This window comes from Phocoena phocoena, chromosome 15 (genome assembly GCF_963924675.1).
Source record: "Phocoena phocoena chromosome 15, mPhoPho1.1, whole genome shotgun sequence".
NCBI lineage: Eukaryota > Metazoa > Chordata > Mammalia > Artiodactyla > Phocoenidae > Phocoena > Phocoena phocoena.
The window spans coordinates 47,600,654-47,617,359 of NC_089233.1; the positions used below are offsets into that span (position 1 = coordinate 47,600,654).

A 16,706-nucleotide genomic window follows, 5' to 3' on the forward strand; every position below is an offset into this window, starting at 1 on the left:
GGTAGGATTGATGTCATTAAATTAACAAGGAAAAGCTTTATTGGTAAATAATACTCTTGATGATGATTCTGATTAAAACTTCTTGATACAGAATATACCTATATAAAGTACATGTCTGTCCAAGCAGATAGGGATGAACTTCTATATAAATAATTAAAAGTCAAATGAAATTTTTAGAAAATTCTTGTTTTAACTAGGAGTTTATATTTCAATTCCTACTGCACCTATTAGAAATGCTGTAGATTAATATACTCAACTTTCCTACTTATGGGTGGCAGAATAGCTTAACAAACTTGGTGGTTAAAGAATCAGCTTGTCATCATGTTCTGATTCAAGAACTAAGAACCAAGTAAGAGAAAGTGCTTTTCTCTTGACAGTTTTACTTTTGTGTGACTCATCTGAAGTTTTCTTTTACATATTGAAACCACTTAAATACTGTATTAATGATTTCAGGATTTGGGGAAAAGAAGGCATTATATTTTTACTATCTTAATTTTGCTAGCATTGGGAATGATATAGATTATATCGTATTTAATTTTTCTCATTTCTTAGATTACGCATCGATTAGCAGTTTGCAACATGGACTGGGATAGATTGAAGGCAAAAGATTTGCTGGCTTTGTTCAATTCATTTAAACCTAAAGGAGGTGTTATATTTTCTGTAAAGGTGAGAATTGATTTTATTTTGAAGTAAATATTTCTAAGCATTCTAAGTTAAATCTCGTTTTTTAAAGTCATAGTTTTCCTTCTAAGGAAAATAATCTGGAAGTTGTCCAATACAGTTAAGGCACAAAACTGATGTAATAGGTATGAAAGTAAGAAAGGAAGAGGTGAAATTATTGCTCGGTTATATGATTGTGTTTAATTAAAAAAAACAAAGAAATCAACTGAAAAGCTGTTATAATAAAGCTCAGTAAAGGGACAAGGTATAAGATAAATATTTTTAAAAATGCTTCATTACTAGAATTAGCAAGAAGAAAAATTAGCAGCAGAAACATAAAAGCCTTAGAAATTACCTTAAACAATATGACCTATATGAAGTAAGCTGTTACACTTGATAAATAATACTTGAAAAACTTATAAATTTTGAGATACCATATTTCTAGAGAGCCCGCGTAGGTATTAAGACTCTAGGCTTTGTAGTATGACAGACCTATATTCAAATCTTGATTCTGATACATGCTGTATGATCTTGTGCATTTTATTGATTAATTTCTCAAATGTCTTTTCTCCTCTAAGTGGATATAACAGTAGTATTTCTTAAGATAGTGGTAAGGATTAAATGAAAAGAAGATCATGCTAAGTATTTAGTACAGTGCCTGAAACAGCTCTAAATTACTACTGTTCAGTTTAAATATTTAAGATGTCAGTTCTGCAGTTTTAGTATAGTTTCAATCAAAGTGTCAGTTCAAATGAAAGTTAAGAAAAAGGTTACCATTAATCATCTAAAAGAATAAACAAGTGAGAATGACTCACAAGTTTTTGAGAAATCATACCAGTATAAAAGGATTCACCCTACCAATTACAAAATCTCAACATTTTATAATGCTACAGAATTTAATAGCTTTGGGTAAAAGTACAGGGACAACTTGATGCAATAGGTAGATAGAAGAGTTTGTATGATAATTTAGAACAAAATAAACTTCTTGAGTACATGGTATTGGAACAAACGGACAAGTCCTTGTGTTGGAGAACTTAGTGCAGGTCCTTGTAATAGCCCCAAATGGTAGCCAGATGAAATGAAGAAAAAAATTTTAAAACTACTGGCAGAATAAAATAGAATGGTATTTTTGTTAAAGCTTGTGTTTTAGGAGATGGGTAGTAGAAATCTCTGGACTTACAAAGAGGAAAAAAAATACAAAGAATCAACAGATGTAAGCATATATACTAAAAACTTCTGCATTGAAACCTATTTTATGCAACTTAGATTAGTAAGAAAAACTTGGATCCCCTAGTGGATAAATTAGATATTTCAAACAACTCAAAAAAGTGTACATTAGTTAATAGATGAATATTAAGCCCAGTTGTATCAAAACAATGCAGATTAATACCATTATATTTCTTGAATCTCAAAAGTGGCCAAGTTAGAAAAATACCAAATCTAGGCGAGTGTGACTCCTTCTTATACCAAGACTATATATAACCTGTGTGATAAGATTGTCATCAGTTCTTTTTTATTTAAAGAATTTCTTTAAAAGAAAGCATTGGATAAACGATATGATTTTAGGGATAAGTTAGGTGTTACAAAATTATGTTTCTTCATTGTTTTATATATTTCTTTAATCATTTTAATATATCTCATTTAAATTATTTAATCCAATCATTTTTCACACGTGTGTGTGTGTGTGTCTGTGTGTTTATGTATCATTCCTTGAACTTAGAATCTTGTTTCACTTTTCTTAATTTTTCCCTTAGAGCCCAGAATGTATGGAGGAGATACTCTATTTTTGTTCCCAAGCCCACATCTGTTAATCCCTAGCCAAAATGACTATTTTTAAGATTATTCCTGAGGATGCTTTAGCTTCCTATAGTGGGTTTGGACGTGAAGCATTCTTGCTGTTTTCATTGAGTCCAGTTGTTTAGAGTTCCTGACCTTGACAGGTCTGTATATTATAAGAAAAGGGAAATATAAATTACATTAATCTTACTTTTTTGTGTTTAGATATATGCTTCAGAATTTGGAAAGGAGAGGATGAAGGAAGAGCAAGTTCAAGGACCAGTAGAGTTATTAAGCATTCCTGAAGATGCCCCTGAAAAGGACTGGTATTAAAACACTCTAGAAAATAAAACTAAACCTCATGAGTTTGTGTCACTAGTTCAGAATTCTGGTCACTTTAATAGTTGGGACTAAAGTTTACACTTGTGCCATTCATGGTTAAAACAGGTTTCAAAGCAGGTTAAAGTCTGTCAGAAGTGGCACACTATTCCAGTAACATTTTTTTGTGTGTATTTGTATTTCTATATTCATGAAAATTATTATCGCAGTTTTAAAAACATGTCATGATTAAACTGATTTAGAGGTCTCAGCCTCATTGCCCTGAATCAGTAAGTTTTGCTTTTTTTCTGAGATGTTGCTTTTTATGTAAATGGAATTGAAACTATTTGCCTTCAAATTACGTAATTTCTCTTATTTAAGGATTAAATAGAAAAATACAAGAATAGTAGAAAAAGTTCTTAATCATCGTAATGTAGTATAGAAAAAAGTTTAAGGTAGTTTTTAATCCACTAGGTGGAGCTATATGTGCATTAATAAAAATTGGTGGCAAAAGAGAGCAGATGAAGACCCTCAAAGAATATGCTGTAGTTAAGTAAGTTGAATTTACACCACGTAGACTTGACAACACCTGAATAAAGTTTTACAAGATCAGTAATTTCTTTATAATAAAAGCTAATGCTTTCCTAGAATATTTTATAATACAGTGATCCTCTCGAGTGGTATTACTTGAGAAAGCTGTATGTGATAGCAAAACAAACAAAAAAATAGCTATTCTAAGAATTACAATCACAGGTAAGCACATGTAGTTCTTGCTTTCCTTTTCTAGATAGCAAATTCCAGTCAAAATCCCTGGTCTGTACCTGTCAAAATAATAAATTGGGCTTAAGTATTTAATGTTCATGAAGGCAAAATCATAAAGGAAGGTTGGGTTGGAATAAAAACCAGTTTGTAATTTTTTTTCTTGGAACAATTACATTTATTTTTTAAAGGGAGAGAGTATTTGTGTTCCTGTTTAAGTAAGCCTAATGAGATTTTCCCCTTTTAGGACCTGTAGAGAAAAACTGAGAGATTATCAATTCAAACGACTGAAGTACTATTATGCAGTAGTAGACTGTGATTCTCTTGAAACAGCCGCTAAAATTTATGAGGATTGTGATGGCCTGGAATTCGAAAGTAGTTGCTCGTTCATAGATCTCAGGTAATCTAGTGTGTGTTGTACCAATTTAATCTTGTAGCACAACATGATTATAAGAATTGAAATATTAGAACTGGTAGTGCTCTCTGTCCTTTCACATTCTAAGAGGATTTTTTGCTTTTGGTGAACTCTCTTGTAGAACATCACTCTTAAGAAAGAAAACTGGAATGAGAAAAAGCTAAAGTATTAGGTATGAGTCACCTCACATTTATGTCCTTTCAGATATGTCAAATATGTTTTTAGGATGATGGGTTTTATGTAGCTATTTCTTTGCAGCTCTCTTTTAGAACTAGGAACCAGGGTGAAGTAACTTTTTAAAAAGCATTGAGGTGGAGGCAAAGGAATTTACTTGTAATAAACTAGTATCTCTTGATCTGTGCCATCCAATACAGTAGTCAGTAGTCATATCTGGCTTATTTACATTTATTTAATTAAAAATTTAAAAAAGCTTAAACTCATTTGCTTAGTCACGCTAGGCACATTTCAAGTACTTAATGACCACATGTTGGACAGAACAAATACAGAACTTTACCATCATCACAGAAAGTTCTGTTGGGCAATGCTGCTCAGTGAATGGTGTTGCTGGCTTTATCTTCAGACTTGGGCATTATTTCCACCACGTACTCAGGCTACACTGACCCAAGCTGAAAAACCTTAGGTGTTTGGGAATGTCTGTTCTAAGGAAACCGGGAAGCCGAACTACTGTACCATTTTATCATTAACCTAGTTCTTTGAACCCAGTGAACCATTTTACTGTGTCATTTTCAATAGAAATCACTTGTTTGTATCCAGGTTTGTTAGCGGCTTTGTTCTCAAAATGAAATATTTTATGGAAAAAAAATGCATCAATTGATAATCACTGTGGCTTTCACACTTCAAAAGCATTCCAACTTGTAGAAGAATACAAGTAAAATTTTTTTTTTGCGGTATGTGGGCCTATCACTGTTGTGGCCTCTCCCGTTGTGGAGCACGGGCTCCGGACATGCAGGCTCAGTGGCCGTGGCTCACGGGCCCAGCCGCTCTGCGGCATGTGGGATCCTCCCGGACCGGGGCACAAACCCGTGTCCCCTGCATCGGCAGGCGGACTCTCAACCACTGCGCCACCAGGGAAGCCCACAAGTAAAATTTTTTGTATTGATAGTTTAGGGTAAGAGTTTAGCCTGCTTAAGTATATAGCATGAACGGCATATCTCATCAAACAAGACATTTCCTTCTCTTTTCTGTTAACAGTTTCAAAAGGAGGTACTTGTTTTGGGTATATAAATAGTAGTTACCAAACATTTGTTAGAATGTCAAACTCTGCGTATCATGAGTTCATGTCCTCATGTTCTTTTCAGGATCATTTTATTCTTTCTGTTTCCTTTTTGGGACATTTTTATGCAGTATTAGAATAAGCTCTGGCAGTACCTAGAAAATAAGATCAGTGACCATGGAAAAATTTATATTCCCTGTTTTATTTTGTCATATATAATTTTATAAAAGAAAATTGAATTTTCTGCTGCCATCCTGTTATCTAGGGCAGGGGTTCCCAATCCCTGGGCCGCAGGCTGGTACTGGTCCACAGTCTGTTAGGAGCCAGGCTGCACAGTAGGAGGTGAGCGGCAGGCGAGCAAGCGAAGCTTCATCTGCTACTCCCCATTGCTCCCTATCGCTTGCGTTACTGCCCTAAGCCTAACACCCCACCCTCACCCCCCGTCCGTGGAAAAATTGTCTTCCATGAAACCGGTCCCTGGTGCCAAAAGGGTTGGGGACCACTGATGTAGACCTAATGAACCTTAATTATTCATTCCTCTCCTGAAAAATCATTTTTGATGCAATATACAGCCGGTGCTTTTTCATGTGTGGAAATAAAATCTCCTATATAAATGACAAAACCTAAATATAATAACCATGAATCATTTCTCTTTGCTTTTTTCCTCCCACTCCTTAGCCTGATGCCTAAGAATTGTCAAACAATTACAGTGACTGATTTACATTTAACAGCTATTTATTTGTGAAAAAAATTATAAAATTGTTAAGATTTTTTTAGTCTTGAAGAATCAACCTTAAGCTTTTCCTTATTTTCAGTGACACCTCATATGTATGATACTTTATATTCAGAGCACTTACCCATTAATAATTCTATTTGATCTTCAGAATATCATATAGGAAGCCAATGACTGAGCTATCAGGAATCTAGGTCTTTTTGAAACATGAGGGACCCATGTGTGTTTACACCTGACTCATATTAACTGACTCCTAATGCAGGGTTTCTGCCTACACAGACTTCACTCAAATTTGGGGGAATTACAGATTTATAGCTTAGGAATTTCAGAAATTTTGTGCCAAGGTTATTTCTAACATTGTTTGCTTCATCTACATGTGTGTTCCGTAGAATCTCTTGTATGGTGTGTATGTATACACTATACCTAATTAGAAGAGAATCTAAACTCTGGTTGTTTATCACTGCAGCATATGTTTAAATAAATTTATTTTTTTCTTTGTTTCTTAGGTTTATACCAGATGATATTACTTTTGATGATGAGCCCAAGGATGTAGCCTCAGAAGTGGATTTAACAGCATATAAGCCAAGATATTTCACATCTGCTGCAATGGGAACATCAACGGTATTTCTCAACTTTAGAAAATACATAGCTGGACTCAATTTTTTTAAGAAAAGAGTTATTTACTTACAGCATCTTTAGAAATGGAAAGGATTCAAAATTTTAAAGCATAAGTACAAATAGAAATCAAACACAGGTGTATTTGCATTTTTATCTCCCACATGTGTTGGAACCTATTTTCAAATTTTTGTTATGCCTTTAAGCCTGAGTCAATTACCTGCAAATGTTTCTTTTTTCTCTTCTGTCTTTCCCATAGAGTGTTACTTCACTAGATTCTTTAATAAGTAATATGTTAGTTATTAATATCCTAGGGAGTAGGGGTAAGGAGGTAACAGATTACTTCAAATCACAGTTAAAACCAGTGGAAATTTAAAATAGAAACACATTTTTTCTGCAGATATGATCCAAAATTCTAAAAACAATTGAAGTAGAATAATTCAGGACTACTAGATGTCACATTAATGCTTAATAATGAACAGCCAAAAGATTTTTATTGAATTAGTATGTTACTTAGCTGCCTAGTTTCTCTGCTCTTCTACTCCATATACCTTCTATCCACAGCTGGACTCTGCAGCAGCCATACAGGCTTTTCATTGCCTTTTTTGTGACAAGCCACTGTGCTCTTCTGAGGATAGGCTGGTGGCAGAAAGAGAGCTGCTGTATCTGTCACCTGCAGCCTGTGGGTACTGTGTGGCCTTAATTAGTTACTGAGTACAGGGAAACCCCACCAGTATGCAATAAGTGAAGTCTAAAAGATTCAGTCACATAAAATGTAGGATCATGTTATTTTCAAGACTGAAAAATGGGCAAGCCTATCCAGCCAGCCAGTCTGGAGTTCCTATGGTCTGGCTGTATCATCCACATCTGTTCCAGTTCCATCAGTGGTTTTGTGGTTATCAGCTCAGTCTTAATTATCAGAATAAGAATAATTCTGAATGGTGACTAGCTGGAATTTCTCTGACAATGGCAACTGTTTTAAGGATTGGATCTCTTGGTGCCCATTTTGTTGTCCTGAACTGGAAAGATTAGCCTGAGGGGGAAAAACAGCAAGGATGTGGGACCTGCCCTATGATGAAGATTAAACCTTTAACTGGACTCTGAGAATGGGGACGACATAGAAGACAGGAGCCAGTCACAAGATCGATGATGTTATAGATGAATTCCTGTGTTGTGGGGGTTTACTGTACTTCCAACAAATAGATGCCTTTTTCATCAGTGGCTCTTAATCTCTTTTGGAAAATGGACCACACTGAGGTTGTGTTGAAAGCTTTATCAGCAAATTTCAGACAGTTTGTAGACCTCCTGAAATGCCTAGAACTCCAGGTGAAAAACATGTCTTGACTCATTCATAATAATGTTACTTTTTGCACTAGTGCATTTTCTTGTTTCTTTTCACCACAATCAGTCCATACACTGATGAATTTTTACTCCAAATAATAGAGTACCTTGCATATAGTAAAGAGTTAGGAGGATGAAGGCACAGGTTAATTGAAATGGTTCCCTTTCCACAGGTAGAAAACTTTTCATTAAGCATGTTATTTATTATTTGTTTTAGCATGTCTTAACTTTTTTAGTTTACTGTTAAACATACAAATTAACGATAAATATTCTTTAACAAGTTTGGGTTGCTGACATTTCCATTTTTATTTTATTTGTTGTTTTTTTCTTATTCATTGGTGAAAGGTGGAGATCACTTGGGATGAGACAGATCATGAAAGAATTACAACACTCAACAGGAAGTTTAAAAAGGAAGAGCTTTTGGACATGGATTTTCAAGCCTACTTAGCTTCCTCTAGTGAAGACGAAGAAGAGATAGAAGAGGAGCTACAAGGTACTGTTCATCTTTTGGTGTTCTACATTTGTAAGCATTTGGATACCTAATCTAGACTTACTAATGGAAATAAGTTTGACAGTAGCTTAAAAGGGAATATCAAACTAATCTTCAAACTGTCTGTGAAGCAAGCTCACATACACAGTATTATATACACCTTTAGATAGTAATTGAAATTTTTTATTTAAAGGTATTTTCTTAGCCTGAATTTCTTTAACCAAAAACTCTTTGAAACCCTGACCTCACAAAAAAAGTCTGGCCTTTTAGACTAGTCATGATTGTTGTAGTAATGCAATCACTTAAACTAGTAAAATGCTTTATTACCCCCTCCTTTTTAAACTAAGAACTTCTTTTGGATTATTTTTTACATTTCATTTTTCTGCTCAATTAGTTTACAAAGTAGACTCTTTCTGTCCATTTGGTGATTATCCTAGAAATCATGACTTGTGTCCTTATTAAAGTTTAATGCTAATTAATATTTTTACCCTCCTAGAGAATACAAGGAATCTTAAAACAACTTTCATGCTATTCTGTATATTGTAATTCTTAAGTCCCATAGGACATTAATATTACTCTTTTGTTTAAATTTACCCACATTTTCCATACTACTTTTGCTCCTTATTCTTTTCTAAATCTCATACTTCTGTCTGGGATCATTTTCCTTCTGCCCTAAGTATATCTTTGATAATTTCCAGTAGTATCTACTGGTGTCAAGTTCTTGAATTTTAGTTTACTCTAAAAATTTCCTTTTTTGCCTTATTTGTGAAGATATCTTCACTGGTAAAAAAAATTCTAGGTGGACAGTCCTCCTGTCTCCACATTGAGGATAATATCCTGCTGGCTTCTGGCTTCATTGTTGTTTTTGAGAAGTCAGCCGTCAGTCTACTTTTTTCAGTCTTTTGAAGGTTGCCTGGATTTTATTCATTGACTGCTTTTAAAGTTTTCTCTTCCTTTTTGTTTTTCTGCAGTTTTAATATGAACTAAGAATAGATTTTTTTAATTTATTGTGCTTGGGGTTGGTTGGGTTCTTGTATTTGTGGCATGGTATCTTTCAATCAGTTTTGGAATATTCTCAGCCATTATCTGTTCAGGTATTTCTTCTCCCCTCTCCTCTGGGACTCCAATTAAATATGTTAGATCGTTTCACTGTAACTTCCATGTTGTTTCTCTCCTGTATTTTTTATCTATTGTATTTCTGTGTTGCTTTCTGAATATTTTTTCTTACCTATCTTCCAGTCCACTAATTCTCTTTTCAGCAGTGTTGAATCTGCTGATGGACTGTTCATTGAGTTAATTTTGATTATTATATTTTTTTACTTGTAAAAGTCCAGTTTGACTATTTTTCAGGTCAGCAATATCAACTTTTTAATGTTTTTTACTCATTGCAGTTATTTTCAGTGCCTTCTTTTATTTCTGTAAACAGAGGAAACATGTTTTTGTAGTGTATGTCTGATAATTTCAGTATTTATTTCAAATCTTTTGGAGTTGATTTCTGTTACTTTACAAGATACTTCTCCTGTTCACTTGTATGCCTGGTTAACTTTTTGTGCCAGTTTGATATTTGAGGTGAGAGTGTCTCATCAGAGAGGACTTTCATTTACTCTGGTCATTCTGGAGCCACATCACTCCAAATTTTAAGACTTGAGGTTCCCTGGACCTGGTGGGCAATGCAAGTCTGTGTGAGAGCTAGTTTACTTCTGGTTGACCCTTGCCCTCGAGTATATCCTTTTGGGTCCCTACTGTGGGACCCAAATGTGGGAGTACTAGCTGGTTCTTTAACTTTTGTCTTCTTAGCCTGCCAGGCTGCCAGAACTGTAGGTTAGTCTCGCAGCTGTTTCTTTGGTAGATCAGTACATGCACTCAGGGCAAATAGGTCTTGAACACTGGGGTCATCTCTCTGATCACCATCTTCTCCTTGATTTTGACTTGGTAATTCTTCACTAATTTGTCAGTTCTTTGAAGTTTTCTTTTTTAAATCCCTCTGAATCTTTTAAAAAGATTTTTTTAAACACTTCATCCAGCTTGATGTCCTCAGTAAAATGGTTGGTCTGAAGTGTACCTAGCTTCCCATTAATGGAAGCAGAAGTTCTCAGATTGTCTATATCTTTATCTAAAAATTTTTTTGACGATTAAAATGATCGATGGTGTATTTTAAAATTATATATGTTGTTTGCTTAAAATAGCTCATTTTTTAAAAATAGGGCCAAAAAACCCCTTTTCCCTTATATTGGATCTGGCTCTGTTTGGAAATTTGGTTGCTTGATTGTAATTTCTTATTAGTTTTTGGTTGATACTCTCTCCCAGATATCTTCACACTTTCATTTTTGTTTATTAGATGAATTCTCAACCATGCACAATTACAAGTAAGATAGAATTATGTGCTGACAGCAAATGAAGAACCATAAAAGTTAAACATAAAGTATTTTAAATTAGCAGAAGTGAATATTCTTACTTTTATTTATAGCCTGACATTTTTCATACCTGTCCTTTTGGTTTTTCTTTTGCATATATATTATTTTTATAATTTACAATTTTATAAATGTGAAATTAAGTAAATCCTAAAATGCTTCCTTAGTATTATCATAGGACCATTAAACCTTAACTTTCTTAAGATCCTATGATTTTAGGCTACTGAAGATACTGCTTCACTGATCTAAGTTTTTCATAAAGTATTACTCTTGAACTCTGTTTACGCATTGAATGGAGAATCATGTTTAATCATTCCAGTTTCTTTGTTCAGAAATCTCATATTAATAAAACCACATAATTTCTTAGGTATCTACTAGTCTTTGAAAAAGTATATGATTTGCAGTGGTAGTTATATGGACACAAAAGCCTTCACATTTAAGGCCTTGATGGCTGTTGCTTGTTAATTTCTTTGGCATTCTAAACAGTTGAGTGACCATGTTATTTTTAGTGTATACAGAACAGCTGAGTCTTTCTCAAATAGCCTTTACATTTTTTACCCCCATAGATACACTAATTTATCTACATTTTCTTTTATTTATATACCTATATGGTCATTTAACACTTTTCTGAAAATTCTGGATAGTTTTTCTTTAGTAGCAGCTCTAAGATAAAGGAAAAAAGGTCATTCCGTGTATTCTTAAGAGGATTGAATACAAGTTTTTCAAATAGGTTTTCTTTGTTTGCTTTGGGAGAACTTAACTAGATTTTGAAATGACATTATTGAATACATTAGGGCAGTAAATATTATGGGAAGATAACCATTAATTTGTCAATATATTCTTGTTAAGGACTTGGGCTTTGCTGATTCAAATCCTGACTTCACCACATAGTGAAGTTACTTAGGTTAGGTTTTCTTAGCCCTCAAGCCTTCTCTTTCCAAAGGTATGAAATGAGGATCATAATAGTACCTGCTTATGGTTGGAAAAATTGAGGTAATGTATGTAAAGTCTTAGCATACTACCTCATGTCATATGTCTTTACTTTTAAAACTTTAAGGATTAATGGCTTTTTGTTTGAAATATACTAATTAACTTTTTTAAAGCATGCATTTTAATTTTTCTTCAGTATTTTAATTGATTGCAAAGTCACTTTAATCTATAGTTTAGTACCTCTGATAGATACATTTAGTATATTTGAATGCCTTAGAGTTACTATATGTTCCTGTTGTAGTTTATAAGAGATTATACCAGGGTTTCTTACATTTACAGTTAATTTTTTTCGCCTTTTATATTATTAAGGCTTTCACAAAGTTTTGTCCTTGAATTGGGAAAAAACAGACTTCCATGAGTTAACCCACATTTTAGAGTTTCAGAAAGTAAAATTTTAGTACTGGAAAAAAATCAATTTAAAGTAGGCCATCAGAGACTTACCACTAAAATTTCAACCTGGAAGGAACTTGCTTCTAATTATATTTTCAGAAGTAAGCTTTTAATAGAAAGAAATACATTGCCATTTTGTTAATGTGTTCCTGATGTTTTATCCATTGAATTACGGGATACATGACAGAATTCCATCCAACATTATTATTGTGGCACAAAGCACAAACAGGAAAAAAATGAATTTCAGCTGTTTGAGTGAAAATGTAAAAGTGTGATAGGATGGAAAGAATGTCGTGGACTATTTTTTATTCATTTAGAGAAAAAAACTATAAAAACATTTACTTAACCAATTTTTTTCACATCACCTTTTTGAAAATGTAAGGACAGTCTGTTAACATTGATGTTTCACAGCTGAATGCTTAATAATGTCAGACATATTTAGTGACCAGTTAGCCGTAGCTCATAGAAGGGAGGGTCTTCTGTATGCTACTTCTGAATTTTCCTATACTGGGGACATTTAGTCAATTCAGTAAGTATGTTTTGCATTAAAACCCAGGTTCTTAATTTATGTTTTTGACTTGGAGAATTACAGTGGAAATATAGAGCAAACAAACTTTTCACGTATTAGTTTTCTTTCGTATTTTTTGTCCATGAATTTTATACTGTTCTGTTGTATTATAATTATTTTTATGAAATTAGGAAATGTAAACGTGAATATTTTCCACATGAGGAAATTAATTGCACAAACTTCTAATTTATTCATTTTTATTCTTAATGTATTAATGAGATCCTGAGAGTAAGCATGCTTGCTCACTATCAAATGGAAAGGACACATTATTCTTTGTTTTGGATTACAGGCAACTTCCTTTATCTGTATCATCAGCATGAATGGCTAAATCCATTTATCAGATGCATCTCAACACTATTCAGGCTCCTTTTATTGACCATACATTTTAAAGCCACACTGTTGGATGGTGGGAGACATAAAGAGGAAAAAAGTGCCATCCCTGCTATCTTGCTTGTAGGGTGGAAAAGTCTAAGGATGTTACATGACTACAGGATTATTTTGAAATATGAATTTTAATAAAAAGAGATTCCCAAGTGTAATATTGTGACCATGCTAACTTATATTGCAACTGATTTTTATCATAAATAAGACCTAAGTCATTTAACTCATTTTGTATTAAGAAATTTAAGTCTGATTTTGATATTCTATTGTTATAGTGTATCTGACATTGTTTAGAAGGGTGCTGCAGTGACTGAGATTAAACACTGAAGTTAGAAGTAAATTATTTCTGTGTATTAAATGAAATTGATCTTTTTGTTAGGTGATGATGGAGCCAGTGTAGAAGAAGGTGGGAAAACAAAAAGAAGCCAGAAGGATGATGAAGAACAAATTGCTAAATATAGGCAGCTCTTGCAAGTTATTCAAGAAAAAGAAAAGAAAGGCAAAGAAAATGATATGGAAATGGAAATTAAGTGGGTTCCAGGTAAGAATTAGATACTAACTAAATGTTCACTTGTTTTCCTTCGTTTGGGGATGTTGGATATAAAAGAAAAGAAGATCAACTCTTTGGAAACATAAACTTTAAAAAATCATATTTTCAAGGAGTGTTTTGGTGAGGAAGATAACATGATATCTGCATGCATGATTTAATTCACTTTGGCACCAGCGTTTTCTACTCCTGTGGCTTATTCTTTGTCTCTTTAATTTACTAACTACAAATTATCCATTTATAAAAGTAGACCTTTCCTAGGTTTGATTCCAGTATTCTCAGGTTATAGAAATTTGAATCCAGGCACCATGTATTCTAAAGTCATTGAACTTTTTTTCAAAATATGTTATTAATAAGTGGACTTTTCTCCAGTAACTGCTACTAGACTTTAATTAGTGAGGTTTCACTAACACAAAATATGTAATACATAGTTTTCCGTCTCAATTGTGCAATGTTTGAGTAGTTTTGAACAAAGAAGTACAGCATCGTAAGTGGTTTTTATAACTGCCTTGAAGAGTTCAATAACCCAATACTAGTACAATAACATTAAAACCATGTCAAAGCTAAACAAAGAGAAAGCTAGGATAAAGGAGGGTTGTTGTCTAGCATATGCATTTTTTCTTAACCATCCTGGGCAAATCAGCATGTATCTTTGCAAATAATGTGGGGTTTTTTTTGCAAATTACTGCTTTTTACATATATGTATATCTTTTAAAGGTAGGTATAATTTTTGACAAGGATTCAATTCTTTTAGCCTCAATTCGTCTCTAGATGAAAAAATACTACTTATAGCACCATTGCATTAACTGTTCTATATTCAGTTACTTCTGTTTCTTACACTAGTATGTTTTTGCACTGAGAGTGAAATATCTGTTAGGTTGTTTTTATTTGAGGGGGCGGAAACTAGGATATTTTGATATTTGAGGATTGATTGACTCTTGCAGTAAATTTATTAGGATATACACATATCTTCTGCCTATTTCTATAGGAACATAGTGCTATGTTATAACCCATTTGTTTTAAATGTTTGGCTTTTGCAGGAAGTGGTGGTAAGAAAAAATGAAGTTTAGTAGTGTTATCCTATGAACAGTGGTTGAGAGAACTCAATTAATTTAGCCTGGAGAGGAAAAGTCTAAAAAGTGACTTAATAGTTATTTTCAAGTACTTGGAGGCTGAGTATGTAAACAGAGACTTAATCTCACATACTACCTCAGAAGTCAGTGCTTTTACCAGTGGATAAAAGTTGAAGGAAAGTAGATTTCAGTGTAAGGTAAAGAGGAATTCTCTATATCATTAGGATTGTTCATCAGAAGAGCACAGAGGCTGCTTTAAGGAGTTGAGTGTCCTTTGTCAGTAAGTCTCACAATAAGGCAATACAACCATACCACTCAGAGATGTGTGAAGAAATTTTTTTATATGAGGTCCTTGGATTTATGATTCCAAGAAATGTTGAATTTTGTCTTTTAGTCAAGTATGTTGTAATTGCCGCTTAATTCTAATCTTAGAATGAGCTTATTGAATGAAGATATTTTAAATGAACATATTTTAAATTGAGGTATTCAGGTGACTATTTGAGAAAGAAGATTTAAAATAAAGTTGATTGCAGAGTTTTATATTAAATATTTTAGAGCTATATTGAGTGGGCCAGATCTAACCTTTGTCTTTATTAGTACAGTTATGTAGTGCAAATACCAAAAAGTGATACATAGGAAGATTTAAGCAGTACAGTTTTCCTAGGATAAACCTCACTTAGTCATGGTTCATTGTACTTTTTTTATATTCCTGGACTCAGTTTAGTAATGTTTCATAAAAGATTTTTGAACCTGTGTTAATGAGGAATATTTGTCTATAGTTTTCGTTTCTTGAAATGTCCTTAATTAGCTTTTGGTATCAGGGTAATGCTGATCTCATGTGATGAATTAGCAACTGTTCCCTTTTATATTTAGCAGTACATTTTTATCTTGACTTTGCTATTTGTGGATGTGATATTAATGTCATATAAAATATTTTGAAAATGTAAAATGAAAAATTAGCATCTGTAACTCCATTACCCTTATTCAGCCACTGAGTGATTAGGTAGATTGTGGTTTAATTTATCATTTTTCTATTGTTGAATATTTAGTCATGTTTCTGATCTTTCATTACAATAGGCCCATGGCATTGAAAAGAAATTTGATCTAAGGCCGTTACCATTCCCAAACCCACAAATATCAGTACTTCCTTAGATCTCTTCACTTTTATCACCAGCCAAGTAATAGGCTTGCTATTTTAGGGCCTTTTACTTATAAAAACAATTTTTTAACAAAGATGCTTGTTCCCACCCACCCACCCCATTTTAGAAACGTCTGTGCATGTGAGAACTTGTAGAGACCACAAGGAGAAGCTAATGCTGGCAGTCAGGCTCACTCATCAGTTAGTAACGTGACTTCCTCACTCACATAGCCGCTTTACATATGCTATGGATCAACCTGTGGTTCTCTCACAAGCTGTTAAAACTACCAGTGTCCAAGCCTCAAATTTAAAATCTCAGATGCCAAACATCTAGAATGTTATAAATAATCTATAGCTTTTTCCATATTTTAAATTATTTTCGTAGGCTAGCTTCCCAGAAATGGAATTACTAGGAAAGGACACGGACACTTTTTGTGTCTTGAGATTACTGCCAAATTGCTTTCCAAAAGGGTTGTACCGGTTTTTAATGCCTTCAACAATGATGAAAGTGCCAGTTTCATGGAATTATCATCAACATTCGCTATGTAATTTTTACTCTTAGATGAATGAAGGAAAGTTGATATTTTGCTATATAATGCATTTTTTAAAGTCTTTAACCATAGTATTTTTGAAGGCCCCGTATGGGGTATTATTACCCTGTGAATCTTTGGTATGGATGTGCACACAAGTGCGTGCGTGCATTTTCTTTGTGTATGTAAATGTAAAGGGTCTTTTATATACTAGACATGTTAAGTGAGAAAAATGAACTACTCTTTCAGGATCTCAGTTTACTTATGTGGAAAGTGGGACTAATAATACCTTTCTTGCTTAATTTGAGATATTATAGAGTACTTTGTAAGCTACACA

At 33.5% G+C, this 16,706-nt stretch overlaps 1 protein-coding gene across 1 annotated transcript in view; it reads left to right on the top strand.

Annotated features, from left to right (window-relative positions):
* ESF1 (ESF1 nucleolar pre-rRNA processing protein homolog) overlaps positions 1-16,706 on the top strand; it is a 56,872-nt gene that overhangs the window by 6,397 nt on the left and 33,769 nt on the right. Inside the window, exons 3-8 of the mRNA XM_065892542.1 lie at positions 553-666; positions 2,662-2,762; positions 3,761-3,913; positions 6,402-6,516; positions 8,197-8,344; positions 13,461-13,622. Coding sequence (XP_065748614.1) covers positions 553-666; positions 2,662-2,762; positions 3,761-3,913; positions 6,402-6,516; positions 8,197-8,344; positions 13,461-13,622 — 793 coding nt within the window. The remainder of the gene's footprint in view (positions 1-552; positions 667-2,661; positions 2,763-3,760; positions 3,914-6,401; positions 6,517-8,196; positions 8,345-13,460; positions 13,623-16,706) is intronic.